Raw genomic sequence first — 27,743 nt, 5'->3', positions numbered from 1 at the left:
CGTACATTTTTAAAGTCACACGATACCTGCTATGAATGCTACAACACTGCATAATGTCTACCCAACTTCACCGAGCGAACAAAAGTGTAGCAACATACCCACATAGTCTTTCTGAGAAGTGAGTCGATGCATAAACATAACTAAAACATAACATGCATGTATCATCGTGTATATCTAGCGTAACTATATGGAGTATGCGGTATATGGTGTACCACAGCGTGTTTACTCTATGTAACTCATTAAGCCTGCATAGGGACAATACCAGAGGGGGCGCCTCCATGCGAAACACATGATGTAGTAATGTTTATCCCGGCTGTACCTGGGCCATGTGATCGAGGGCCGGTACAGAACGGCTTTGTGAGTTATCTCACTACTGTAGAGGTCGGAGACCGTGGCATTTAGCACAGTTGTATAGCATCAGCGGTCAGTAATTGTTACATCGACATTGTCTCTAAAAGATAAGTTTATAGGCCCAACTTCTGCCCCGCTATGTAGATGAGTGGCATTGGATCAGTTAACGTACATTCGCAACAAAGAATGTCTAAATCGTAAATGGTGTATGTGGATACCATTTCTCAGTAACTAGTAAAGAGTTGTCGATATGATCTCGTCTGACCCGGTGTACTGAACCGGTCCTGACATATATATCCAACAGTTCGCATATTCCAACATACCTGGTGATGGGAGTAAACCACGTAGTAGTAGTCAAGGATGCGGTGTAAATAAACCTTACCCGCCGATGCCAAGTTTATTCCTGTCTTTGGGCACCGGTTAGGAGCCGTCATCATCACCCATATATAATTTCGCCCTGTCCAGTAGATTGGTTGTTTAGCGCGACATATCCACTCTACGTTATCAGTCACCATCTTGTTCTTGCTGTCGACGCTGATCATTTTTCCGATGGTTCGTGATTTTCTTTATGAAATCATTTGCTGCTTTGGGTGTGGTGAGCAGTGTGGATTTACCGTCCCAGTTGACTTTCAGCCTCGCCGGGTAGAGCATGGCGTATTCCACCTGAAGTTCTCGTAGTTTTGATTTCGCTCCATTGAATTCCCTTCTGCCCTGTTGGACTGCTTGTGTGTAGTCGGGGTAGAATGCAAGTTTGTTGGATTGGTATTGCAGATCTTTGTGCTCACGTGCCATGGGTAGAATTGCATCTCTATCTCGGTAGTTTAGTATGCGGGCCAATATTGGTCTTGGTGGTGTACCTGGAGGTGGGCGTGGTGCCAAAGTTCTCTGTGCTCTTTCCACAATGAAAATTTGGGATAATTTGTCTTTGCCGAACAGGGAGAGGCACATTTCCTCCACATATGTTTCCATATTACCAATGTTTGTTGATTCTGGTACGCCCGCTACGCGTATGTTGTTTCGGCGTGACCTCGCTTCCAAATCCTCGGACTTAGATTTAATGACTTCTAGAATCTTCTCAAATCCTGTACACTTAGAGGTGCTTTCACGTGATTCATCTTCCACAGCGGATAATCTCGTCTCTGCTTCGTCCAGTCGCTCTCCATGTCGGTCTACTTTGGCTGCCATGTTGTCCAATCGTGTCGTCAGATGGTCCATTTTACCATGCATATCCTGCAGGCTGTCTTGTATTGCTTTCAACATCAACTCCATGCTTTTGGGTGGTGTGCGCTCTGTTTCAGTCTCTGTATCCGAGTGGGGGTGGGTCCCTCTCACAGTTCAGCGTTGTTCAAAGTTGAGCTTTGGTTGTTGTTTATCTGGTTTACCCATTTTGCAGGGCTTCCCCTTATTACAATGCTGCGATGATGTTGCAGGCCTGAAGAGCAGGCGTGTCTGGTTATGTCGTCGTGTTGACGCGCAGGGCTACGATCTGTGCTGCAGACCCGGTGTCGTTTGTGGCGTCAATAATTATGGTTGGTCAGATCAGTACAGCATTAGAGGGTGTGTAGGGTATGCGCATGGCAGTTAGCATCTCGTGAAGTTGGCATGCGCGACCATGACAGTTCGGTATTTGATTCAGTCGTTAACTGTGGCGTATATCATGTTAAATAACAACCGTTGTGATACAACTTGTGGCACTTGGCATTGATGCACTGAACTGCGCTTTGTCCCTCATCTATGCTCTACCGGTACTGCAGTGAAAGTCTCCTCACCCCAGTCGTGGAAGGAACGATGTAGCACGTCGCTACGCAGCACACCAACGACCTCTGGTAGTGTTTAGTGAGCTCTTCTTGGCACCATGCAGCAGTGTAGTAGGCACAGTACTTGTCTTGCACTTTTACAAGTGTGACTCCTGTGGACGGGATTAATCCATGTATTCACCTGCTTCCGTTTCATACATATCAGGCGTACAATGTAGACAGGAGCTGTTTGTTTACAGTGGGGAAAGCTGTGGGGACAGTGCTGATTTCAGTCTTGCAGCCGGGACGATGTGAAAGGCTGGGTGTAGATCTGAGTTGCAGCTGCCACGTTTGCACGATTAGTAAGGTCGTTATGGCAAGTATTGTACAGATCACCTGCTTGAAGACATTAGTAGGGCACCTGGGTTGCCATACTGTCCCATGTGTGTACGTCTGTTGCACCCACAGTCCGACGCCCCAGTGAGCTATAGAACGCCAGTGTTGTATCACCCCAGGGCGGGCGCCGCCATTTTGGGTGATAGTTTTTGCGCTTTTAAGTAAATATTCAAATGCTGCACTGGTTCAGATTCGGACCGCTTTATCGCTATTTCGCCGAGCAGCGGCGGTTATAGCAGTGTCCACCCTCTCAGCCGTGTGTCATAGTGAGCCCAGAGTCAGTGCGGGCAGCCGGACATGGTACATTTACCCGTAGGGCAGCAGAGGTCTATTGACGAGCACCCGTTATTAAATCCAGCAGTTGTCCCGTCACAGCTCAGCTAGGTGTTCCGTCTATATCCGCCCACAGTGCATTGGGTCGCTGCAGTTACTTACGGGTCTGTGTCCAGGCTGCCGCATAGCTCCATGGTGGGTGCTCCACGCGTCTCTGCTATTCACTGCTCCGGTCATTCACAGGCAGTCGCCATCTTGCCCGCTCAGGTCGCGGACCTCGGCAAGCCTTGCCAGTCGGAGTTCTTCTTCCCAGCAGCTCGTTGAGCAATAAAAAGTATATTAGTGTGCGCCGATCATCCTCCGTTGCCCGATTTTACAGTTTTTCAGCAGGTTCCGTGACCTTATTCACGTTATTATTGCAGATAATCGGAACCGTCCGGCGGAGCTGTCTAGCTAGCCAGCCATTCCGCAGTGCGCCCTCTAGCGCCCCCCCAAAAAAAAATGTTTCATATTTGTACGAACATCACCGGATGAGATTAGCATGGAGGGTGTTGAAGACATTTTTAGAATTGGATGGTGCTTATGTGTTAAGGTTAACAATGAATATTATTCTTGTGTTCTGATTTGTTAAATAACTGATTCTTTTGCACACACAATGATTTTGTCATTTGATACATTTTCTATGTAAGAATTGTGTATAAGAACCCCTTGATTTTTGGGATGAGTCAAAATGTCCCTGTTCCACCAGTGATGGTCCCTAAGTTATTTCTGATTTTAGTGTCTATTGGGACTTGCAATTAACCCTGGGCAAAGCACTACGATACGGTTGCGTAGTTTGCCAAGTTTGCGCTACATCACACTACGCGAATTGCACGTAGCACAGTGCAAACATGCATAGCGTAACGTAGCGTAGTGCAGCGGTAATCTTTTGCTTGCTCGCGGTTCTCAACGTCAAGTTGGCGACCCCGAGCAAGCAAAATGACATCCCAGCGAGACTTTTTCCTCGTTCGCGATCAGCAACATCAAGTTGCCGATCGCGAGTGTGGAAAATAAACCTCGCTGTGAGATTCTCATTGCAAGTGGTTGCGTATGCTCACAACCACTCACAATGAGAAACTACCAGTCCACGTTGAGAAAGCTGCCGCTCAAGTAAAAATCTACTCGAGGAGCAGAAAACTACAGCTCGCACTGTGCAAGATGCTGGATGCTTGTCCGCACTGTGCAATTATTGAAAATGGCATCTTGCACAGTGCGAACAGGCTACTACGCAGTTCGTTTAGTGCTACGCGTAGCTCGCGTAGTGCGAAGTGCAAATCGCGTAGCTACGCATAGCACTACTTCGCGAACTACGCCCAGGGTTACTTACAATATTTCTTGATTTTTATATACTCTGTATAACTTTGCATTTGAGAGCCTTCATGCCGTAGACTCTGTACTGCTTATTTGAATCTTTGCAAGAAAAAACTTTAAAATGTAATTAATATAAAACTTAATTACTGAGTAGGGCCCATTGCTTAATAACCTGCTATAGTCTGCTAATTGATTTTTGGGGTGGGGTTTTAACCTTAAGACACATTGCCTCATCAAATTGAGGTTTGCCATTGCCTTTGATCGAGTAAACTGTGAGAGAAAAGAATGAGGTAAATTATGGGGTGCGGTTTTGCTCCCACAGAAACGATTTTGCTAGAGTATTGTTTGGCGTAATGATCACCACATATAGGCAGTTGGGGCTCATGAGTGTATAAAATGTTCACCTTAGAGAAAATTACACTTAGAAAACATCTAATAATGTGCGTATATATGAAAAATACATTGCTGGAGTTCAAGATGTTCTACTCTGGAAAAATGGATCTTGTATATTTGCAATTAGAGACAATGAACCTGATATTTAAAATCCCACCACTTATCAGTGAACAATGATTAAAAAAAGACAAAGGAGTCAAGGAAATCTCAGTGAGAACTGAGGGAAAAAGTGGCACTTTGCAATAAGCAATTCAGAATCGGATGCTTAGGTACATGGAAAGGTGAAAAATGACAGAATAGACTGAATGCAACCTAACCTTCCAGAACCTATATTTGGTTGATTCTGCAGGTCAATGTTTGAGACATATTGGATTACTTCATAAACAGTGGGTGCATCTTTGCATGCCATGAACTGGAGTAGGAGGGGAACTCCCTGTATTAAAGCGTGGATCCAGGATGTCACATTTAGACACACGCAATCAACCACTTTCTGGGAATTGATGCCTTCAGTATCCAGGCCTAGGGATATTTGGGGGCTGTTTTTGAAATGGGCCCACACTCCGCAGAGTGTAGGGGACGAATCTACAGGGGCTCCTTGAGATTCGGAGGTGTAAAGTTGACGGGGGAGTTAGAGCATTGTAGTGTGTGGTGTACCAAATACTAGTTCAGCTTTCATATACGTAAGATCAGTGTGTCCTGTCCTGACTGGTATCCTTAGGCTTAATAGTATCCATTTTGCAACCTTTATGACCTCTGCAATAATTTGCTTTATAGTTTATCATAAGTATTCATTGTTTATTCCATACAGGTGGAACAGTTCATTTGATTTGTTAAAAGTGTATCATAATAGTATGAAATTGGATGGCCAATGATAGACTTATGCAAATGGCTTTTTGTTTGCAATGTTTGTTACTTTATTTAAATGACAATAAAGAAATTATTAAAACTTCCCCTGTTATTTATGACTTGTAACATTTGTCAACGTCCTTTACTGTGACCACTAGTCTATTAATTTGCTGGACGTTTTTTAATTGTATAAATGTTTCATATTTGTACGAACATCACCGGATGAGATTAGTATGAAGGGTGTTGAAAACATTTTTAGAATTGGGATGGTGCTTATGTGTTAAGGTTAACAATGAATATTATTCTTGTGTTCTGATTTGTTAAATAACTGATTCTTTTGCACACACAATGATTTTGTCATTTGCTAAATTTTCTATGTAAGAATTGTGTATAAGAACCCCCTTGATTTTGGGGATGAGCCAAAATTTCCCTGTTCCACTAGTGATGGTCCCTAAGTTCTTTCTGATTTTACTGTCTATTGGGACTTACAATTAACCCTGGGCAAAGCACTACGATACGGTTGCGTAGTTTGCCAAATTTGCGCTACTTCGCACTACGCGAATTGCACGTAGCACAGTGCAAACATGCATAGCGTAGCGTAGCGTAGTGCAGCTGTAATTTTTTGCTTGCTCGCGGTACTCAACGTCAAGTTGGCGACTGCGAGCAAGCAAAATGACATCCCGCAAGACTTTTTCCTCGTTCGCGATCAGCAACATCAAGTTGCCGATCGCGAGCGTGCAAAATAAACCTCGCGGAGAGATTTTCAACGCGGGTAATCCAGGTTTCTCATTGCGAGTGGTCGCGTATGCTCGCAACCACTCACGATGAGAAACTACCAGTCTGCGTTGAGAAAGCTGACGTTCGAGTAAAAATCTACTCAAGCAGCAGAAAACTACAGTTCGCACTGTGCAAGATGCTGGATGCTTGTCCGCACTGTGCAATCATTGAAAATGGCATCTTGAACAGTTTGAACAGGCTACTACGCAGTTCGCGTAGTGCTACGCGTAGCTCGCGTAGTGCGAAGTGCACTTCGCGTAGCTGCGCATAGCACTACTTCGCGAACTACGCCCAGGGTTACTAACAATATTTCTTGATTTTTATATACTCTGTATAACTTTGCATTTGAGAGCCTTCATGCCGTAGACTCTGTACTGCTTATTTGAATCTATGTAAGAAAAAACTTTAAAATGTAATTGATATAAAATTTAATTACAGAGTAGGGCCATTGCTTAATAACCTGCTATAGTCTGCTAATTGATTGTTGGGGTGGGGTTTTAACCTTGAGACACATTGCCTCATCAAATTGAGGTCTGCCAATGCCTTTGAGCTAGTAAACTGTGAGAGAAAAGAATGAGGTAAATTATGGGGGGGCGGTTTTGGGGTGCGTTTTTGCTCCCACAGAAACGATTTTGCTATTGTATTGTTTGGCGTAATGATCACCACATATGGGCAGTTGGGGCGCATGAGTGTATAAAATGTTCACCTTAGAGAAAATTACACTTAGAAAATATCTAATAATGTGCGTATATGTGAAAGCATATTGCTGGAGTTCAAGATATTCTACTCTGGAAGGAATGGATATTTGCAATTAGAGACAATGAACCTGATATTAAAATTCCCACCACTTATCAGTGAACAATGATTAAAAAAAGACAAAGGAGTGAAGGAAAGCTCAGTGAGAACTGAGGTAAAAAGTGACACTTTGCAATAAGCAATTCAGAATCAGATGCTTAGGTGCATGGGAAGGTAAAAATGACAGAATAGACTGAATGCAACCTAACCTTCCAGAACCTATATTTAGTTGATTCTGCAGGTCAATATTTGAGACATATTGTAAGTATATGTAAGTTATTTTTATGAATAAAAATACATACCTTACAGTGCAGATGTATGTTCCAGAATCCTTAATTCCAATTGGTGAAAACCACAGATAATTTCCTTTTGGTGTGATGTTAGTATCTCTGGTAAAGTCTATCCTTACAACACTCTTATCTTCCTGTACTCTGAACCACTCCACGTCTTTATTATAGGATGATGATGTGCTATAAATATATTTTGGGTCTGAAGATGGTGGAACACACTGGAAGACAAAATCCTGCTTGTTGAAAGCATGGTATCTCCAAGCAGGCTCACTCTCTGAACAACCTGAAAGATTAGAGAGTTGGTTAGCACACCTCAACAGGACACATAGTTAATACAGTATTACATTGAGTGATGGCTGACATCTGTTGTATGAAAAGAAACACAGGCAGGATCACTGATTTATTCCTGCACAACCTTACACAGCCTATTGATGTGAAAATACTTGTGAGTAAATCCTACACAGCCCAGCTGACATTTTAGTACGTATGAGCCTGAAATCACTTTATAAAAGTTAATCTCTCATTTCCTCAATACAGAAAACTTGTGACATCAATAGTCACCTGTGATAAAGAATTGATGTAGCCACTCCACTGTAATAACCTAATACAGTTTAGTTCTGCCATCTCAATGCCTGCAGCCAGAGCTACCAGCCAAGGGGGAAAGCAGATCAAAGTGCACAATTAAAGTTACACTTCAAAAATTTAAACAAAACATGGCTTTTCCTTCTCATGTTCTGTATTTGTAGATGAACAGTGATAAGCAGTAAAAGATACTTATAACAACATGTCTATTTTTCCATGCTTTAGGTAACTATAGGTGAGATAGAACCTCTCTGCATGATTTCACATATTCTGAGCAAAAACGTCATTAAAAAGAAAGACTTAAAGACTTATATTAACTAATTCTAATATATGTTTGCAATACATATCTAACTGATTTTAAGTGTGGTTCATTTTGCACTAGAGATTCAATTTGTTCCATGTTTGCAAAAATCCTTTCTCTTTCGCATGAAATAGCACAACACCATATGTGGCTTGTTGGAAGGGTTATGGTGTGGCCATGTATTATAAGGAATATGTACCTCCTTGCAAACATTATAGGAATATTGCAAGTCACCTTCGGCCTCCTTCATCTTTATTAGTATAGAACTACTCTGTGACTCGGAATATCGTTATGATATGCAGTGAGGGTACTTTATCATATATGTGCGTGTATTTTCAGTGTGTGTGTGCATATATATATATGTATATAGGAGTGAGTGATTAGGCAAAGATATGAAGTAAATTGTTGCTTTTTCTTTAAAATGAATGGCAGCTTAATAATGAACATACTTCAAGCAGGAAAGCAGGGGCTATTGCTGTCTTCATCAAGTTATGTCAGTTACTAAACAGCAGAAAGTTGAGAGGGCACATTTAATTAATGTATAAAAACCTGCTTTTTAAATTTAATTTGTATCCCACATTTGAATCAAACAAAGTTTGTTCACTATTATTAAATCATCATTACTGACATAACTACTTATTGCCAGATATTTGGAGTCCCAGTTGAAGATAACCTCCCGTAGTAGGCATCAAAAGTGTCAGCATGGAATTAGCCAAGACATGCTGACCGACTGTATAGCCATGGGATATTTGGTGATATAACTTAGTTATTTTATGTTTATATTACTACTGCTAAAAGTGCAAAATGAAGGCCAATTATGGCACACATGCCCTAAATGTCAAGTCCAAAGGCTTTCGGGGGTACATGAGTTTGCTATTTGCCCTGAAAAAGAACTATTCTGGGACGTGGGTGCCCTTAAAATTGCTGCAGCAGCTGATCTCCCTGTGAGATATGATCTCACCAAAATTATGATGGGAATAACCTCTGAGCTGAAAGCAATTTCTGTGGCAAATTTACAGTTCGCCCGATGCTGGAAGATTTAAGTACCCAAACATTAACAAAGAGGTTCAAGAAGTCCATACTATATAATTTTGGAGATCAGTTGCATGCCTCACGCAAACTAAAAGATATAAGTAAGTTAGGGGAAATATTTATGTAACAGGTTTTGTTAATGTAAAAAAGGGACTACAAAGTTTATTCTTTGAGCCTGGAAATAAGGGTTAAAAGATGAGAAGTATACAAATATTTGTATATCGTCAGCATAAAGGTGACAAGTGAAACAAAAAAACAGAATTATCTCTCCTAGGTATATAGAGGGTACAAGCAGAGTACCCAGAAATGTGCATCCAACATGTGTTTGGAGCACAACACAGTTCAAGCTAGTATGGTCACAACTTTATGTAGTCAAGAAAGTCTGTTAACAACAACATTTTATTAGACATGACAAGTAGAACAAAATTGAACAATACAGGTACAGTTTTGCACAATTCAATATATATCACATAGGAAATATAAACAGAAATCGAACAATAAACAGTGCAAACCAAATGTGGACTTAACACAATACAATAAGATCCAAATAGAGCCACAAAATGCAGTTAGGTCCAAGCACAGCCAGCACACTCAAAACATGTTTAGTCTTTGACTAAGACTTCCTCGGGGCTGCAGAAGCAAAAGAGTACATGCATGATATCACAGTTACATATTTATGGATTGGTAATCACCTCCAAGTTTATACACAAACACATGCAAAGTACCACAAGGTTGGTAACATGTGTTGATAACCACCGCACTGAGAAAATATTGCAAACATTGTGCACCAGATTGATCCCAAAAATACTGGAAAATACTAAAGAACACTGAATACGTGAGAGAAATACGAATAAGCCAAATTGTCCAACAAAGATAACATCTAATCCTACAAAAAGTATCACATGCAATTAGAGTACACAAACCTAGGCAAAACAAGAGCCAGTGTCTTTGCACCCCAGAAACGTGAACTGGGAGACTGCAACTGGCAAAAGTATACGAGTAGATAGAAAAGAGATCTATGAGACAGAAAAAGTTCTATCAAACTGTTAAGAAGAAATACAGTTGAGTGGTTGGTTTTTGGCGACTAAAGTAGAGATACACAGAAGGCGTGTCTGCTTGTGCAACCAAATTACAGAGCAGAATTTAGAAGATTTGAACACCTATAGGAGAGTTTGCCCGCTACCATCTTCAGATGCATAAAACATGTGAGAATACATATACAAGTACAAATACCTCAGTCACAAGAACATGCAGAACTTTAAACTAGACTCCTTGCACTTTCCATTTGAGTACAGAAAGAGACAAGAGAAGTTCAGAAAGAAGGAAGAGATTTGCATGAAACAGGTAAAAGAGGTGTAAACAGAGAGAACAGGGGTACTTACAGAGGCAGGAGAGGTGCAGAAAGAGGGAAGAGGGGTACAGAACTTTGCTAGATACATGCAGAGAGAAGCAAAAGCAGTGCAGAAAAAAACAACAGAGGAGCAGAAAGAGGCAGGACGGGTGCAGAAAGAGGCAATAAAAGTGCAGAAAGAAGAAAAAGAGGTGCAGAAACACACAAGAGGATTGTAGAAAGTGAGAAGGGGTGCAGAAAGAGGCACAAGGGGTGCAGAAAGAAGCAAGAAAGGTACAGAAAGAAGAGAGGTGTAGACAGAAGCAAGAGAAGTACAGAAAGAAGCAACAGAGGTGCAACAAAAGGGATGAGGAGTGGAGAAAGAGGCACGAGTAGTGCAGAAAGAAGCAACAGAGATTCAGAAAGGGGAAACAAGGATGGAGAAAGTGGCAAGAGGGGCGCAAAAAGAAGCAAGAGATGTGCAGAAAGAAACAAAAGAAGTGCAGAAAGAAGAAAAAGAGGTGCAGAAAGACGCAAGAAGGTTGTAGAAAGAGATAAGGGGTGCAGAAAAAGCACAAGGGCTGCAGAAAGAAGCAAGAAAGGTACAGAAAGAAGAGAGGTGCAGACAGAAGCAAGAGAAGTATAGAAAGAAGCAACAGAGGTTTCAACAAAAGGGATGAGGAGTGGAGAAAGAGGCAAGAGTAGTGCAGAAAGAAGCAACAGAGATTCAGAAAGGGGAAACAAGGATGGAGAAAGTGGCAAGAGGGGCGCAAAAAGAAGCAAGAGAGGTGCAGAAAGATTCAAGACGACTATAGAAAGAGAGAAGAGGGATGCAGAAAGAGGAACAAGGGATGCACAAAGAAGCAAGAGAGGTGCAGAAAAAAACAAAAGAAGTGACGAAAGAAGGAACAGAGGTGCAGGAAGAGGCAGAGTGGTACAGAAAGAGGGAAGAAAAGCGGTGCAGAAAGAGGCAAGAGATGTGCACAAAGAGGAAATAAGGGTACAGAAAGAGGCAAAGGGGTACATAAAGAAGCAAGAGAAGTACAGAAAAAGGCAAGAGATGTGCACAAAGAGGGAATAAGGGTACAGAAAGAGGCAACAGAGGTGCAGAAAGGTACAAGAGAAGTACAGAAAGAAGCAACAGGGGTGCAGAAAGAGGCAAAAGAAATGCAGAAAGAGGCAAGAGAGGTGCAGGAACAGGATGGAGGGGTGCAGAAAGAGGGAACAGGGGTACAGAAAGAGGCAAGAGAGGTACAGAAAGAAGTGAGAAGGGTGCAGAAAGGGGCAAGAAGGGTGCAGAAAGAGGCAAGAGAAGTACAGAAAGAAGCAACAGAGGTACAGAAAGAGGAAAGAAAAGTGCAGAAAGAGGCATGACAGGTGCAGAAACAGGCAGGAGAGGTGCAGAAAGAGAGAACAGGGATGCAGACAAAGGCAGGAGAGGTGCAGATTGAGGAAAGAAGGGTGCAGACAGAGTCACGAGGGGTGCATAAAGAAAAAAGAGAGGTTCAAAAAGAAGCAAGTGAAGTGCATAAACAAATAAGAGAGGAGCACACAGAGAGAAGAGGGGTAGAGAAAGAGGCAAGAGAAGCACAGAAAGCGACAAGACAGTTGCACAAAGATGGAAAGAGGGTGAAGAAAGAAGCAAGAGGGTAGAGAAAGAGACAGGAGAAGTGCAGAAAAAAGCAACAGAGATGCAGAAAGGCGGAACAGGGGTGGAGAAAGTGGCAAGAGAGGTAGAGAAAGAGGGAAGAGGGTTGCAGAAAGGGGCACAAAGGGGGCAGAAACAAGCAAGAGAGGTGCTGAAAGAAGAGAGGCACATAAAGAAGCAACAGAGGTGCAGAAATAGACAAGAGGGGTGCAGTAGGGTGGAAGAGGGGTACAGAAAGAGGGAAGAGGGGTGCAGAAAGAAGCAAGAGAGATGCAGAAATAAACCAAAGAAGTACAGAAAGAAGGAATAGAGGTGCAGAAAGAGGCAAGAGTGGTGCAGAAAGAGGGAAGAGGGATGTAAAATAGGCACAAGGGATACAGAAAGAAGAAAGAGAGGTGCAGAAAGAAGCAACAGAGATGTAGAAAGGGGAAAGAGGGACGGAGAAAGAAGCAAGAGGGGTGCAGGAAGAAGCAAGAGAGATACAGAAAAAAACAAAAAATGCAGAAAGAAAGAATAAAATGCAGAGAGAGGCAAGAGGAGTGCAGAAAGAAGGAACAGGAAAGCAGAAAGAGCCCAAGGGGTACAGAAAAGAGCAAGAAAGGAGCAGAAAGAAGCAAGAGAAGTGCAGATAGAATCAACAGAGGTGCAGAAAGATGCAAGAGGAGTGCAGAAAGAGAGAAGAGGGAATCAGAATGAGGAACAAGGGGTGCAGAAAGAAGCAAGAGAGATGCAGAAAGAAACAAAAGAAGTGCAGAAAGAAGGAACAGAGATGCAGAAAGAGGCAGGAGGTGCAGAAAGAGGGAAGAGCGGCGCAGAAAGAGGCAAGAGATGTGTAGAAAGAGGGAAGAAGTGTGCCGAAAGAGGCAAGGGGGTGCAGAAAGAAGCAAGAGAGATACAGAAAGAAGCAAGAGAAGTGCAGAAAGAGCCAAGAGAGGTACAGAAACAGGCAGGAGAGGTGCAAAAAGAGGGAACGGGTTACAGAAAGAGGCACGAGAGGTGCAGATAGAGAGAATAAGGGTGAAGAACGAGGCAAAAGGGATGCAGAAAGAGGGAAGAGAAGTGCAGAAAGAAGCAATAGAGGTACAGAAAGAGGCAGGAGAAGTGCAGAAAGATACGAAACAGGTGCCGAAGCAGGCAGGAGAAGTAAAGTAAGAGGGAACAGGGATGCAGAAAGAGGGAAGACGGTTGCAGAAAAAGTCACGAGGGGTGTAGAAAAAAGCAGGAGAGGTGCAAAACAAAGCAAGAGAAGTGCAGAAACAAAGAACAGAGGTGCACAAAGAGGGAAGAGGGGTGAAGGAAGAGGCAAGAGAAGTACAGAAATAGGCAAGACAGTTGCACAAAGAGGGAAAAAGAGAGCAGAAAGAAGCAATAGGGTTCAGAAAGTGGAACGAGAAGTGTAGAAAAAAGCAACAGAGATGCAGAAAAAGGGGAATACAGGTGGAGAAAGAGGCAAGAGGGATGCAGAACAAAGCAAGAGATGTGCAGAAAGAAACAAAAAAGTGCAGAAGGAAAGAACAGAGGTGAAGAAAAGGCCTAAAGGTGTGTAGAAGAAGGGAAGAGCAGTGCAGAAAGATGCACGAGGGATGCAGAAAGAAGTAAGGGAGGTACAGAAAGAAGCAAGAGAAGTGCTGAAAGAAGTAACAGAGGTGCAGAAAGATGGATGAGGGGTGGAGAAAGAGACAAGGGAAGTGCAGAAAGAACCAACAGAGGTGCAGAAGGAGGCAAGAGACCTGCAGAAAGAGGCAAGGGAGTTGCAGAAACAGGCAAGAGAGCTGTTGAAAGAGGAAATAGGTATATAGAAAGAGGCAAGAGGGGTGTAGAAAGAAGCAAGGGGCGGGGCAGAAAGAGGGAAGAGAAGTTCAGAAAGAAGCATCCGAGGTAAAGAAAGAGGCACGAGAAGTGCAGAAAGAGGCAAGAGAGGTACAGAAACAGGCAGGAGAGGTACGGAGAGAGGAAACAGAGGTGCAGAAAGAGGCAAGAGAGATGCAGAGAGAGGAAAGAAGGGCGCAGGAAGAGGCAAGCGAAGTGCAGAAAAAGAAAGAAAGGTGCAGAAAGAAGCTACAGAAATGCACACAGAGTCAGGAGAGGCTCAGGAAGAAGCGCAAATGGTTTGCATACCAATAGTACCAATTTAACACCCACATTTAGCAATAAGTAACAGGTGACCATTCTAGTTTTGCAAAGGGCCTTCCACCACCCTGTAACCCTTCTCACTGTATTTTGGTAACGTTTGAGCTGTTAGAGTTTGAAACAAGTTTTATTTTGTCAAATCTGCAGATTATGCAGCAGATGATGGATTATTCGCCAAATGTGGAAAATGTATAACTGTGCAAAAGTCGGTGCAGCAAAACAGTTGCTTGATTCCAGTGCACCTGCTCATACCTCTGACTAGTTCCAGAAGCGCTCCTCAGTGGTTCCTTATTTTTTTTGTCTCATTGAGTTTATAGTTTAGCTTCTGTGGAGACAAAGATTCTAAACCTGAGGTTACCACTCTACAACACAGACTACCATACCACATAATTACTCTCCATAACATATAATCCCACTCAACATAATTCCTATACACTAATTAGCACATACTTTCTATCCACATAATTTCACTGCACAACATACCACATATTTCCTACTACACAAAACGTACATCCAATCCACTCCATAAAACATTAGTAAAAAGCTTTTACATTTACGCCAATAGCTCTACCTCTCACAAATGTGAAACCTATTATATTTCAAGTGCTTCTTTAACTAGTAGTCAATTTTGCAGAGTGGTGGAGAAAGGTACAAGAGAAGTACAGAAAGAAGCAACAGGGGTGCAGAAAGAGGCAAAAGAAATGCAGAAAGAGGCAAGAGAGGTGCAGGAACAGGCTGGAGGGGTGCAGAAAGAGGGAACAGGGGTACAGAAAGAGGCAAGAGAGGTACAGAAAGAAGTGAGAAGAAGGCCGAAAGGGGCAAGAAGGGTGCAGAAAGAGGCAAGAGAAGTACAGAAAGAAGCAACAGAGGTACAGAAAGAGGAAAGAAAAGTGCAGAAAGAGGCATGACAGGTGCAGAAACAGGCAGGAGAGGTGCAGAAAGAGAGAACAGGGATGCAGACAAAGGCAGGAGAGGTGCAGATTGAGGAAAGAAGGGTGCAGACAGAGTCACGAGGGGTGCATAAAGAAAAAAGAGAGGTTCAAAAAGAAGCAAGTGAAGTGCATAAACAAATAAGAGAGGAGCACACAGAGAGAAGAGGGGTAGAGAAAGAGGCAAGAGAAGCACAGAAAGCGACAAGACAGTTGCACAAAGATGGAAAGAGGGTGAAGAAAGAAGCAAGAGGGTAGAGAAAGAGACAGGAGAAGTGCAGAAAAAAGCAACAGAGATGCAGAAAGGCGGAACAGGGGTGGAGAAAGTGGCAAGAGAGGTAGAGTAAGAGGGAAGAGGGTTGCAGAAAGGGGCACAAAGGGGGCAGAAACAAGCAAGAGAGGTGCTGAAAGAAGAGAGGCACAGAAGCAACAGAGGTGCAGAAATAGACAAGAGGGGTGCAGTAGGGCGGAAGAGGGGTACAGAAATAGGAAAGAGGGGTGCAGAAAGAAGCAAGAGAGATGCAGAAATAAACCAAAGAAGTACAGAAAGAAGGAATAGAGGTGCAGAAAGAGGCAAGAGTGGTGCAGAAAGAGGGAAGAGGGATGTAAAATAGGCACAAGGGATACAGAAAGAAGAAAGAGAGGTGCAGAAAGAAGCAACAGAGATGTAGAACGAGGGAAGAGCGATAGAGAAAGACGTATGAAAAGTACAGAAAGAAGCATCAGAGATGCAGAAAGGGGAAAGAGGGACGGAGAAAGAAGCAAGAGGGGTGCAGGAAGAAGCAAGAGAGATACAGAAAAAAAACAAAAAATGCAGAAAGAAAGAATAAAATGCAGAGAGAGGCAAGAGGAGTGCAGAAAGAAGGAACAGGAAAGCAGAAAGAGCCCAAGGGGTACAGAAAAGAGCAAGAAAGGAGCAGAAAGAAGCAAGAGAAGTGCAGATAGAATCAACAGAGGTGCAGAAAGATGCAAGAGGAGTGCAGAAAGAGAGAAGAGGGAATCAGAATGAGGAACAAGGGGTGCAGAAAGAAGCAAGAGAGATGCAGAAAGAAACAAAAGAAGTGCAGAAAGAAGGAACAGAGATGCAGAAAGAGGCAGGAGGTGCAGAAAGAGGGAAGAGCGGCGCAGAAAGAGGCAAGAGATGTGTAGAAAGAGGGAAGAAGTGTGCCGAAAGAGGCAAGGGGGTGCAGAAAGAAGCAAGAGAGATACAGAAAGAAGCAAGAGAAGTGCAGAAAGAGCCAAGAGAGGTACAGAAACAGGCAGGAGAGGTGCAAAAAGAGGGAACGGGTTACAGAAAGAGGCACGAGAGGTGCAGAAAGAGACAATAAGGGTGCAGAACGAGGCAAAAGGGATGCAGAAAGAGGGAAGAGAAGTGCAGAAAGAAGCAATAGAGGTACAGAAAGAGGCAGGAGAAGTGCAGAAAGATACGAAACAGGTGCCGAAGCAGGCAGGAGAAGTAAAGTAAGAGGGAACAGGGATGCAGAAAGAGGGAAGACGGTTGCAGAAAAAGTCACGAGGGGTGTAGAAAAAAGCAGGAGAGGTGCAAAACAAAGCAAGAGAAGTGCAGAAACAAAGAACAGAGGTGCACAAAGAGGGAAGAGGGGTGAAGGAAGAGGCAAGAGAAGTACAGAAATAGGCAAGACAGTTGCACAAAGAGGGAAAAAGAGAGCAGAAAGAAGCAATAGGGTTCAGAAAGTGGAACGAGAAGTGTAGAAAAAAGCAACAGAGATGCAGAAAAAGGGGAATACAGGTGGAGAAAGAGGCAAGAGGGATGCAGAACAAAGCAAGAGATGTGCAGAAAGAAACAAAAAAGTGCAGAAGGAAAGAACAGAGGTGAAGAAAAGGCCTAAAGGTGTGGAGAAGAAGGGAAGAGCGGTGCAGAAAGATGCACGAGGGATGCAGAAAGAAGTAAGGGAGGTACAGAAAGAAGCAAGAGAAGTGCTGAAAGAAGTAACAGAGGTGCAGAAAGATGGATGAGGGGTGGAGAAAGAGACAAGGGAAGTGCGGAAAGAACCAACAGAGGTGCAGAAGGAGGCAAGGGAGTTGCAGAAACAGGCAAGAGAGCTGTTGAAAGAGGAAATAGGTATATAGAAAGAGGCAAGAGGGGTGTAGAAAGAAGCAAGGGGCGGGGCAGAAAGAGGGAAGAGAAGTTCAGAAAGAAGCATCCGAGGTAAAGAAAGAGGCACGAGAAGTGCAGAAAGAGGCAAGAGAGGTACAGAAACAGGCAGGAGAGGTACGGAGAGAGGAAACAGAGGTGCAGAAAGAGGCAAGAGAGATGCAGAGAGAGGAAAGAAGGGCGCAGAAAGAGGCAAGCGAAGTGCAGAAAAAGAAAGAAAGGTGCAGAAAGAAGCAACAGAAATGCACACAGAGTCAGGAGAGGCTCAGGAAGAAGCGCAAATGGTTTGCATACCAATAGTACCAATTTAACACCCACATTTAGCAATAAGTAACAGGTGACCATTCTAGTTTTGCAAAGGGCCTTCCACCACCCTGTAACCCTTCTCACTGTATTTTGGTAACGTTTGAGCTGTTAGAGTTTGAAACAAGTTTTATTTTGTCAAATCTGCAGATTATGCAGCAGATGATGGATTATTCGCCAAATGTGGAAAATGTATAACTGTGCAAAAGTCGGTGCAGCAAAACAGTTGCTTGATTCCAGTGCACCTGCTCATACCTCTGACTAGTTCCAGAAGCGCTCCTCAGTGGTTCCTTATTTTTTTTGTCTCATTGAGTTTATAGTTTAGCTTCTGTGGAGACAAAGATTCTAAACCTGAGGTTACCACTCTACAACACAGACTACCATACCACATAATTACTCTCCATAACATATAATCCCACTCAACATAATTCCTATACACTAATTAGCACATACTTTCTATCCACATAATTTCACTGCACAACATACCACATATTTCCTACTACACAAAACGTACATCCAATCCACTCCATAAAACATTAGTAAAAAGCTTTTACATTTACGCCAATAGCTCTACCTCTCACAAATGTGAAACCTATTATATTTCAAGTGCTTCTTTAACTAGTAGTCAATTTTGCAGAGTGGTGGAGAAAGGTACAAGAGAAGTACAGAAAGAAGCAACAGGGGTGCAGAAAGAGGCAAAAGAAATGCAGAAAGAGGCAAGAGAGGTGCAGGAACAGGCTGGAGGGGTGCAGAAAGAGGGAACAGGGGTACAGAAAGAGGCAAGAGAGGTACAGAAAGAAGTGAGAAGAAGGCCGAAAGGGGCAAGAAGGGTGCAGAAAGAGGCAAGAGAAGTACAGAAAGAAGCAACAGAGGTACAGAAAGAGGAAAGAAAAGTGCAGAAAGAGGCATGACAGGTGCAGAAACAGGCAGGAGAGGTGCAGAAAGAGAGAACAGGGATGCAGACAAAGGCAGGAGAGGTGCAGATTGAGGAAAGAAGGGTGCAGACAGAGTCACGAGGGGTGCATAAAGAAAAAAGAGAGGTTCAAAAAGAAGCAAGTGAAGTGCATAAACAAATAAGAGAGGAGCACACAGAGAGAAGAGGGGTAGAGAAAGAGGCAAGAGAAGCACAGAAAGCGACAAGACAGTTGCACAAAGATGGAAAGAGGGTGAAGAAAGAAGCAAGAGGGTAGAGAAAGAGACAGGAGAAGTGCAGAAAAAAGCAACAGAGATGCAGAAAGGCGGAACAGGGGTGGAGAAAGTGGCAAGAGAGGTAGAGTAAGAGGGAAGAGGGTTGCAGAAAGGGGCACAAAGGGGGCAGAAACAAGCAATAGAGGTGCTGAAAGAAGAGAGGCACAGAAGCAACAGAGGTGCAGAAATAGACAAGAGGGGTGCAGTAGGGCGGAAGAGGGGTACAGAAAGAGGAAAGAGGGGTGCAGAAAGAAGCAAGAGAGATGCAGAAATAAACCAAAGAAGTACAGAAAGAAGGAATAGAGGTGCAGAAAGAGGCAAGAGTGGTGCAGAAAGAGGGAAGAGGGATGTAAAATAGGCACAAGGGATACAGAAAGAAGAAAGAGAGGTGCAGAAAGAAGCAACAGAGATGTAGAAAGAGGGAAGAGCGATAGAGAAAGACGTATGAAAAGTACAGAAAGAAGCATCAGAGATGCAGAAAGGGGAAAGAGGGACGGAGAAAGAAGCAAGAGGGGTGCAGGAAGAAGCAAGAGAGATACAGAAAAAAACAAAAAATGCAGAAAGAAAGAATAAAATGCAGAGAGAGGCAAGAGGAGTGCAGAAAGAAGGAACAGGAAAGCAGAAAGAGCCCAAGGGGTACAGAAAAGAGCAAGAAAGGAGCAGAAAGAAGCAAGAGAAGTGCAGATAGAATCAACAGAGGTGCAGAAAGATGCAAGAGGAGTGCAGAAAGAGAGAAGAGGGAATCAGAATGAGGAACAAGGGGTGCAGAAAGAAGCAAGAGAGATGCAGAAAGAAACAAAAGAAGTGCAGAAAGAAGGAACAGAGATGCAGAAAGAGGCAGGAGGTGCAGAAAGAGGGAAGAGCGGCGCAGAAAGAGGCAAGAGATGTGTAGAAAGAGGGAAGAAGTGTGCCGAAAGAGGCAAGGGGGTGCAGAAAGAAGCAAGAGAGATACAGAAAGAAGCAAGAGAAGTGCAGAAAGAGCCAAGAGAGGTACAGAAACAGGCAGGAGAGGTGCAAAAAGAGGGAACGGGTTACAGAAAGAGGCACGAGAGGTGCAGAAAGAGAGAATAAGGGTGCAGAACGAGGCAAAAGGGATGCAGAAAGAGGGAAGAGAAGTGCAGAAAGAAGCAATAGAGGTACAGAAAGAGGCAGGAGAAGTGCAGAAAGATACGAAACAGGTGCCGAAGCAGGCAGGAGAAGTAAAGTAAGAGGGAACAGGGATGCAGAAAGAGGGAAGACGGTTGCAGAAAAAGTCACGAGGGGTGTAGAAAAAAGCAGGAGAGGTGCAAAACAAAGCAAGAGAAGTGCAGAAACAAAGAACAGAGGTGCACAAAGAGGGAAGAGGGGTGAAGGAAGAGGCAAGAGAAGTACAGAAATAGGCAAGACAGTTGCACAAAGAGGGAAAAAGAGAGCAGAAAGAAGCAATAGGGTTCAGAAAGTGGAACGAGAAGTGTAGAAAAAAGCAACAGAGATGCAGAAAAAGGGGAATACAGGTGGAGAAAGAGGCAAGAGGGATGCAGAACAAAGCAAGAGATGTGCAGAAAGAAACAAAAAAGTGCAGAAGGAAAGAACAGAGGTGAAGAAAAGGCCTAAAGGTGTGGAGAAGAAGGGAAGAGCGGTGCAGAAAGATGCACGAGGGATGCAGAAAGAAGTAAGGGAGGTACAGAAAGAAGCAAGAGAAGTGCTGAAAGAAGTAACAGAGGTGCAGAAAGATGGATGAGGGGTGGAGAAAGAGACAAGGGAAGTGCGGAAAGAACCAACAGAGGTGCAGAAGGAGGCAAGAGACCTGCAGAAAGAGGCAAGGGAGTTGCAGAAACAGGCAAGAGAGCTGTTGAAAGAGGAAATAGGTATATAGAAAGAGGCAAGAGGGGTGTAGAAAGAAGCAAGGGGCGGGGCAGAAAGAGGGAAGAGAAGTTCAGAAAGAAGCATCCGAGGTAAAGAAAGAGGCACGAGAAGTGCAGAAAGAGGCAAGAGAGGTACAGAAACAGGCAGGAGAGGTACGGAGAGAGGAAACAGAGGTGCAGAAAGAGGCAAGAGAGATGCAGAGAGAGGAAAGAAGGGCGCAGAAAGAGGCAAGCGAAGTGCAGAAAAAGAAAGAAAGGTGCAGAAAGAAGCAACAGAAATGCACACAGAGTCAGGAGAGGCTCAGGAAGAAGCGCAAATGGTTTGCATACCAATAGTACCAATTTAACACCCACATTTAGCAATAAGTAACAGGTGACCATTCTAGTTTTGCAAAGGGCCTTCCACCACCCTGTAACCCTTCTCACTGTATTTTGGTAACGTTTGAGCTGTTAGAGTTTGAAACAAGTTTTATTTTGTCAAATCTGCAGATTATGCAGCAGATGATGGATTATTCGCCAAATGTGGAAAATGTATAACTGTGCGAAAGTCGGTGCCGCAAAACAGTTGCTTGATTCCAGTGCACCTGCTCATACCTCTGACTAGTTCCAGAAGCGCTCCTCAGTGGTTCCTTATTTTTTTTTGTCTCATTGAGTTTATAGTTTAGCTTCTGTGGAGACAAAGATTCTAAACCTGAGGTTACCACTCTACAACACAGACTACCATACCACATAATTACTCTCCATAACATATAATCCCACTCAACATAATTCCTATACACTAATTAGCACATACTTTCTATCCACATAATTTCACTGCACAACATACCACATATTTCCTACTACACAAAACGTACATCCAATCCACTCCATAAAACATTAGTAAAAAGCTTTTACATTTACGCCAATAGCTCTACCTCTCACAAATGTGAAACCTATTATATTTCAAGTGCTTCTTTAACTAGTAGTCAATTTTGCAGAGTGGTGGAGAAAGGTACAAGAGAAGTACAGAAAGAAGCAACAGGGGTGCAGAAAGAGGCAAAAGAAATGCAGAAAGAGGCAAGAGAGGTGCAGGAACAGGCTGGAGGGGTGCAGAAAGAGGGAACAGGGGTACAGAAAGAGGCAAGAGAGGTACAGAAAGAAGTGAGAAGAAGGCCGAAAGGGGCAAGAAGGGTGCAGAAAGAGGCAAGAGAAGTACAGAAAGAAGCAACAGAGGTACAGAAAGAGGAAAGAAAAGTGCAGAAAGAGGCATGACAGGTGCAGAAACAGGCAGGAGAGGTGCAGAAAGAGAGAACAGGGATGCAGACAAAGGCAGGAGAGGTGCAGATTGAGGAAAGAAGGGTGCAGACAGAGTCACGAGGGGTGCATAAAGAAAAAAGAGAGGTTCAAAAAGAAGCAAGTGAAGTGCATAAACAAATAAGAGAGGAGCACACAGAGAGAAGAGGGGTAGAGAAAGAGGCAAGAGAAGCACAGAAAGCGACAAGACAGTTGCACAAAGATGGAAAGAGGGTGAAGAAAGAAGCAAGAGGGTAGAGAAAGAGACAGGAGAAGTGCAGAAAAAAGCAACAGAGATGCAGAAAGGCGGAACAGGGGTGGAGAAAGTGGCAAGAGAGGTAGAGTAAGAGGGAAGAGGGTTGCAGAAAGGGGCACAAAGGGGGCAGAAACAAGCAAGAGAGGTGCTGAAAGAAGAGAGGCACAGAAGCAACAGAGGTGCAGAAATAGACAAGAGGGGTGCAGTAGGGCGGAAGAGGGGTACAGAAGGAGGAAAGAGGGGTGCAGAAAGAAGCAAGAGAGATGCAGAAATAAACCAAAGAAGTACAGAAAGAAGGAATAGAGGTGCAGAAAGAGGCAAGAGTGGTGCAGAAAGAGGGAAGAGGGATGTAAAATAGGCACAAGGGATACAGAAAGAAGAAAGAGAGGTGCAGAAAGAAGCAACAGAGATGTAGAAAGAGGGAAGAGCGATAGAGAAAGACGTATGAAAAGTACAGAAAGAAGCATCAGAGATGCAGAAAGGGGAAAGAGGGACGGAGAAAGAAGCAAGAGGGGTGCAGGAAGAAGCAAGAGAGATACAGAAAAAAACAAAAAATGCAGAAAGAAAGAATAAAATGCAGAGAGAGGCAAGAGGAGTGCAGAAAGAAGGAACAGGAAAGCAGAAAGAGCCCAAGGGGTACAGAAAAGAGCAAGAAAGGAGCAGAAAGAAGCAAGAGAAGTGCAGATAGAATCAACAGAGGTGCAGAAAGATGCAAGAGGAGTGCAGAAAGAGAGAAGAGGGAATCAGAATGAGGAACAAGGGGTGCAGAAAGAAGCAAGAGAGATGCAGAAAGAAACAAAAGAAGTGCAGAAAGAAGGAACAGAGATGCAGAAAGAGGCAGGAGGTGCAGAAAGAGGGAAGAGCGGCGCAGAAAGAGGCAAGAGATGTGTAGAAAGAGGGAAGAAGTATGCCGAAAGAGGCAAGGGGGTGCAGAAAGAAGCAAGAGAGATACAGAAAGAAGCAAGAGAAGTGCAGAAAGAGCCAAGGGAGGTACAGAAACAGGCAGGAGAGGTGCAAAAAGAGGGAACGGGTTACAGAAAGAGGCACGAGAGGTGCAGAAAGAGAGAATAAGGGTGAAGAACGAGGCAAAAGGGATGCAGAAAGAGGGAAGAGAAGTGCAGAAAGAAGCAATAGAGGTACAGAAAGAGGCAGGAGAAGTGCAGAAAGATACGAAACAGGTGCCGAAGCAGGCAGGAGAAGTAAAGTAAGAGGGAACAGGGATGCGGAAAGAGGGAAGACGGTTGCAGAAAAAGTCACGAGGGGTGTAGAAAAAAGCAGGAGAGGTGCAAAACAAAGCAAGAGAAGTGCAGAAACAAAGAACAGAGGTGCACAAAGAGGGAAGAGGGGTGAAGGAAGAGGCAAGAGAAGTACAGAAATAGGCAAGACAGTTGCACAAAGAGGGAAAAAGAGAGCAGAAAGAAGCAATAGGGTTCAGAAAGTGGAACGAGAAGTGTAGAAAAAAGCAACAGAGATGCAGAAAAAGGGGAATACAGGTGGAGAAAGAGGCAAGAGGGATGCAGAACAAAGCAAGAGATGTGCAGAAAGAAACAAAAAAGTGCAGAAGGAAAGAACAGAGGTGAAGAAAAGGCCTAAAGGTGTGGAGAAGAAGGGAAGAGCGGTGCAGAAAGATGCACGAGGGATGCAGAAAGAAGTAAGGGAGGTACAGAAAGAAGCAAGAGAAGTGCTGAAAGAAGTAACAGAGGTGCAGAAAGATGGATGAGGGGTGGAGAAAGAGACAAGGGAAGTGCGGAAAGAACCAACAGAGGTGCAGAAGGAGGCAAGAGACCTGCAGAAAGAGGCAAGGGAGTTGCAGAAACAGGCAAGAGAGCTGTTGAAAGAGGAAATAGGTATATAGAAAGAGGCAAGAGGGGTGTAGAAAGAAGCAAGGGGCGGGGCAGAAAGAGGGAAGAGAAGTTCAGAAAGAAGCATCCGAGGTAAAGAAAGAGGCACGAGAAGTGCAGAAAGAGGCAAGAGAGGTACAGAAACAGGCAGGAGAGGTACGGAGAGAGGAAACAGAGGTGCAGAAAGAGGCAAGAGAGATGCAGAGAGAGGAAAGAAGGGCGCAGAAAGAGGCAAGCGAAGTGCAGAAAAAGAAAGAAAGGTGCAGAAAGAAGCAACAGAAATGCACACAGAGTCAGGAGAGGCTCAGGAAGAAGCGCAAATGGTTTGCATACCAATAGTACCAATTTAACACCCACATTTAGCAATAAGTAACAGGTGACCATTCTAGTTTTGCAAAGGGCCTTCCACCACCCTGTAACCCTTCTCACTGTATTTTGGTAACGTTTGAGCTGTTAGAGTTTGAAACAAGTTTTATTTTGTCAAATCTGCAGATTATGCAGCAGATGATGGATTATTCGCCAAATGTGGAAAATGTATAACTGTGCGAAAGTCGGTGCAGCAAAACAGTTGCTTGATTCCAGTGCACCTGCTCATACCTCTGACTAGTTCCAGAAGCGCTCCTCAGTGGTTCCTTATTTTTTTTTGTCTCATTGAGTTTATAGTTTAGCTTCTGTGGAGACAAAGATTCTAAACCTGAGGTTACCACTCTACAACACAGACTACCATACCACATAATTACTCTCCATAACATATAATCCCACTCAACATAATTCCTATACACTAATTAGCACATACTTTCTATCCACATAATTTCACTGCACAACATACCACATATTTCCTACTACACAAAACGTACATCCACTCCACTCCATAAAACATTAGTAAAAAGCTTTTACATTTACGCCAATAGCTCTACCTCTCACAAATGTGAAACCTATTATATTTCAAGTGCTTCTTTAACTAGTAGTCAATTTTGCAGAGTGGTGGAGAAAGGTACAAGAGAAGTACAGAAAGAAGCAACAGGGGTGCAGAAAGAGGCAAAAGAAATGCAGAAAGAGGCAAGAGAGGTGCAGGAACAGCCTGGAGGGGTGCAGAAAGAGGGAACAGGGGTACAGAAAGAGGCAAGAGAGGTACAGAAAGAAGTGAGAAGGGTGCAGAAAGGGGCAAGAAGGGTGCAGAAAGAGGCAAGAGAAGTACAGAAAGAAGCAACAGAGGTACAGAAAGAGGAAAGAAAAGTGCAGAAAGAGGCATGACAGGTGCAGAAACAGGCAGGAGAGGTGCAGAAAGAGAGAACAGGGATGCAGACAAAGGCAGGAGAGGTGCAGATTGAGGAAAGAAGGGTGCAGACAGAGTCACGAGGGGTGCATAAAGAAAAAAGAGAGGTTCAAAAAGAAGCAAGTGAAGTGCATAAACAAATAAGAGAGGAGCACACAGAGAGAAGAGGGGTAGAGAAAGAGGCAAGAGAAGCACAGAAAGCGACAAGACAGTTGCACAAAGATGGAAAGAGGGTGAAGAAAGAAGCAAGAGGGTAGAGAAAGAGACAGGAGAAGTGCAGAAAAAAGCAACAGAGATGCAGAAAGGCGGAACAGGGGTGGAGAAAGTGGCAAGAGAGGTAGAGAAAGAGGGAAGAGGGTTGCAGAAAGGGGCACAAAGGGGGCAGAAACAAGCAAGAGAGGTGCTGAAAGAAGAGAGGCACATAAAGAAGCAACAGAGGTGCAGAAATAGACAAGAGGGGTGCAGTAGGGTGGAAGAGGGGTACAGAAAGAGGAAAGAGGGGTGCAGAAAGAAGCAAGAGAGATGCAGAAATAAACCAAAGAAGTACAGAAAGAAGGAATAGAGGTGCAGAAAGAGGCAAGAGTGGTGCAGAAAGAGGGAAGAGGGATGTAAAATAGGCACAAGGAATACAGAAAGAAGAAAGAGAGGTGCAGAAAGAAGCAACAGAGATGTAGAAAGAGGGAAGAGCGATAGAGAAAGACGTATGAAAAGTACAGAAAGAAGCATCAGAGATGCAGAAAGGGGAAAGAGGGACGGAGAAAGAAGCAAGAGGGGTGCAGGAAGAAGCAAGAGAGATACAGAAAAAAACAAAAAATGCAGAAAGAAAGAATAAAATGCAGAGAGAGGCAAGAGGAGTGCAGAAAGAAGGAACAGGAAAGCAGAAAGAGCCCAAGGGGTACAGAAAAGAGCAAGAAAGGAGCAGAAAGAAGCAAGAGAAGTGCAGATAGAATCAACAGAGGTGCAGAAAGAGAGAAGAGGGAATCAGAATGAGGAACAAGGGGTGCAGAAAGAAGCAAGAGAGATGCAGAAAGAAACAAAAGAAGTGCAGAAAGAAGGAACAGAGATGCAGAAAGAGGCAGGAGGTGCAGAAAGAGGGAAGAGCGGCGCAGAAAGAGGCAAGAGATGTGTAGAAAGAGGGAAGAAGTGTGCCGAAAGAGGCAAGGGGGTGCAGAAAGAAGCAAGAGAGATACAGAAAGAAGCAAGAGAAGTGCAGAAAGAGCCAAGAGAGGTACAGAAACAGGCAGGAGAGGTGCAAAAAGAGGGAACGGGTTACAGAAAGAGGCACGAGAGGTGCAGAAAGAGAGAATAAGGGTGCAGAACGAGGCAAAAGGGATGCAGAAAGAGGGAAGAGAAGTGCAGAAAGAAGCAATAGAGGTACAGAAAGAGGCAGGAGAAGTGCAGAAAGATACGAAACAGGTGCCGAAGCAGGCAGGAGAAGTAAAGTAAGAGGGAACAGGGATGCAGAAAGAGGGAAGACGGTTGCAGAAAAAGTCACGAGGGGTGTAGAAAAAAGCAGAAGAGGTGCAAAACAAAGCAAGAGAAGTGCAGAAACAAAGAACAGAGGTGCACAAAGAGGGAAGAGGGGTGAAGGAAGAGGCAAGAGAAGTACAGAAATAGGCAAGACAGTTGCACAAAGAGGGAAAAAGAGAGCAGAAAGAAGCAATAGGGTTCAGAAAGTGGAACGAGAAGTGTAGAAAAAAGCAACAGAGATGCAGAAAAAGGGGAATACAGGTGGAGAAAGAGGCAAGAGGGATGCAGAACAAAGTAAGAGATGTGCAGAAAGAAACAAAAAAGTGCAGAAGGAAAGAACAGAGGTGAAGAAAAGGCCTAAAGGTGTGCAGAAGAAGGGAAGAGCGGTGCAGAAAGATGCACGAGGGATGCAGAAAAAAGTAAGGGAGGTACAGAAAGAAGCAAGAGAAGTGCTGAAAGAATTAACAGAGGTGCAGAAAGATGGATGAGGGGTGGAGAAAGAGACAAGGGAAGTGCGGAAAGAACCAACAGAGGTGCAGAAGGAGGCAAGAGACCTGCAGAAAGAGGCAAGGGAGTTGCAGAAACAGGCAAGAGAGCTGTTGAAAGAGGAAATAGGTATATAGAAAGAGGCAAGAGGGGTGTAGAAAGAAGCAAGGGGCGGGGCAGAAAGAGGGAAGAGAAGTTCAGAAAGAAGCATCCGAGGTAAAGAAAGAGGCACGAGAAGTGCAGAAAGAGGCAAGAGAGGTACAGAAACAGGCAGGAGAGGTACGGAGAGAGGAAACAGAGGTGCAGAAAGAGGCAAGAGAGATGCAGAGAGAGGAAAGAAGGGCGCAGAAAGAGGCAAGCGAAGTGCAGAAAAAGAAAGAAAGGTGCAGAAAGAAGCAACAGAAATGCACACAGAGTCAGGAGAGGCTCAGGAAGAAGCGCAAATGGTTTGCATACCAATAGTACCAATTTAACACCCACATTTAGCAATAAGTAACAGGTGACCATTCTAGTTTTGCAAAGGGCCTTCCAC

The 27,743-nt window shown here is 43.9% G+C and overlaps 1 protein-coding gene across 1 annotated transcript in view; it reads right to left on the bottom strand.

Annotated features, from left to right (window-relative positions):
* The window catches only part of LOC147698065 (interleukin-18 receptor accessory protein-like), a 184,011-nt gene that overhangs the window by 140,344 nt on the left and 15,924 nt on the right, over nt 1-27,743 (bottom strand). The window contains exon 2 of the mRNA XM_086936176.1: nt 7,220-7,519. Within this exon, the coding sequence (XP_086792302.1) occupies nt 7,220-7,519 (300 nt within the window). The remainder of the gene's footprint in view (nt 1-7,219; nt 7,520-27,743) is intronic.

The sequence above is a fragment of the Lissotriton vulgaris genome, chromosome 8, assembly GCF_964263255.1.
Source record: "Lissotriton vulgaris chromosome 8, aLisVul1.2, whole genome shotgun sequence".
In the NCBI taxonomy this organism is placed as follows: Eukaryota; Metazoa; Chordata; class Amphibia; order Caudata; family Salamandridae; genus Lissotriton; species Lissotriton vulgaris.
The sequence above is the reverse complement of the archived record's forward strand: the minus strand, read 5'-3'. Positions and strand labels throughout refer to the sequence as shown.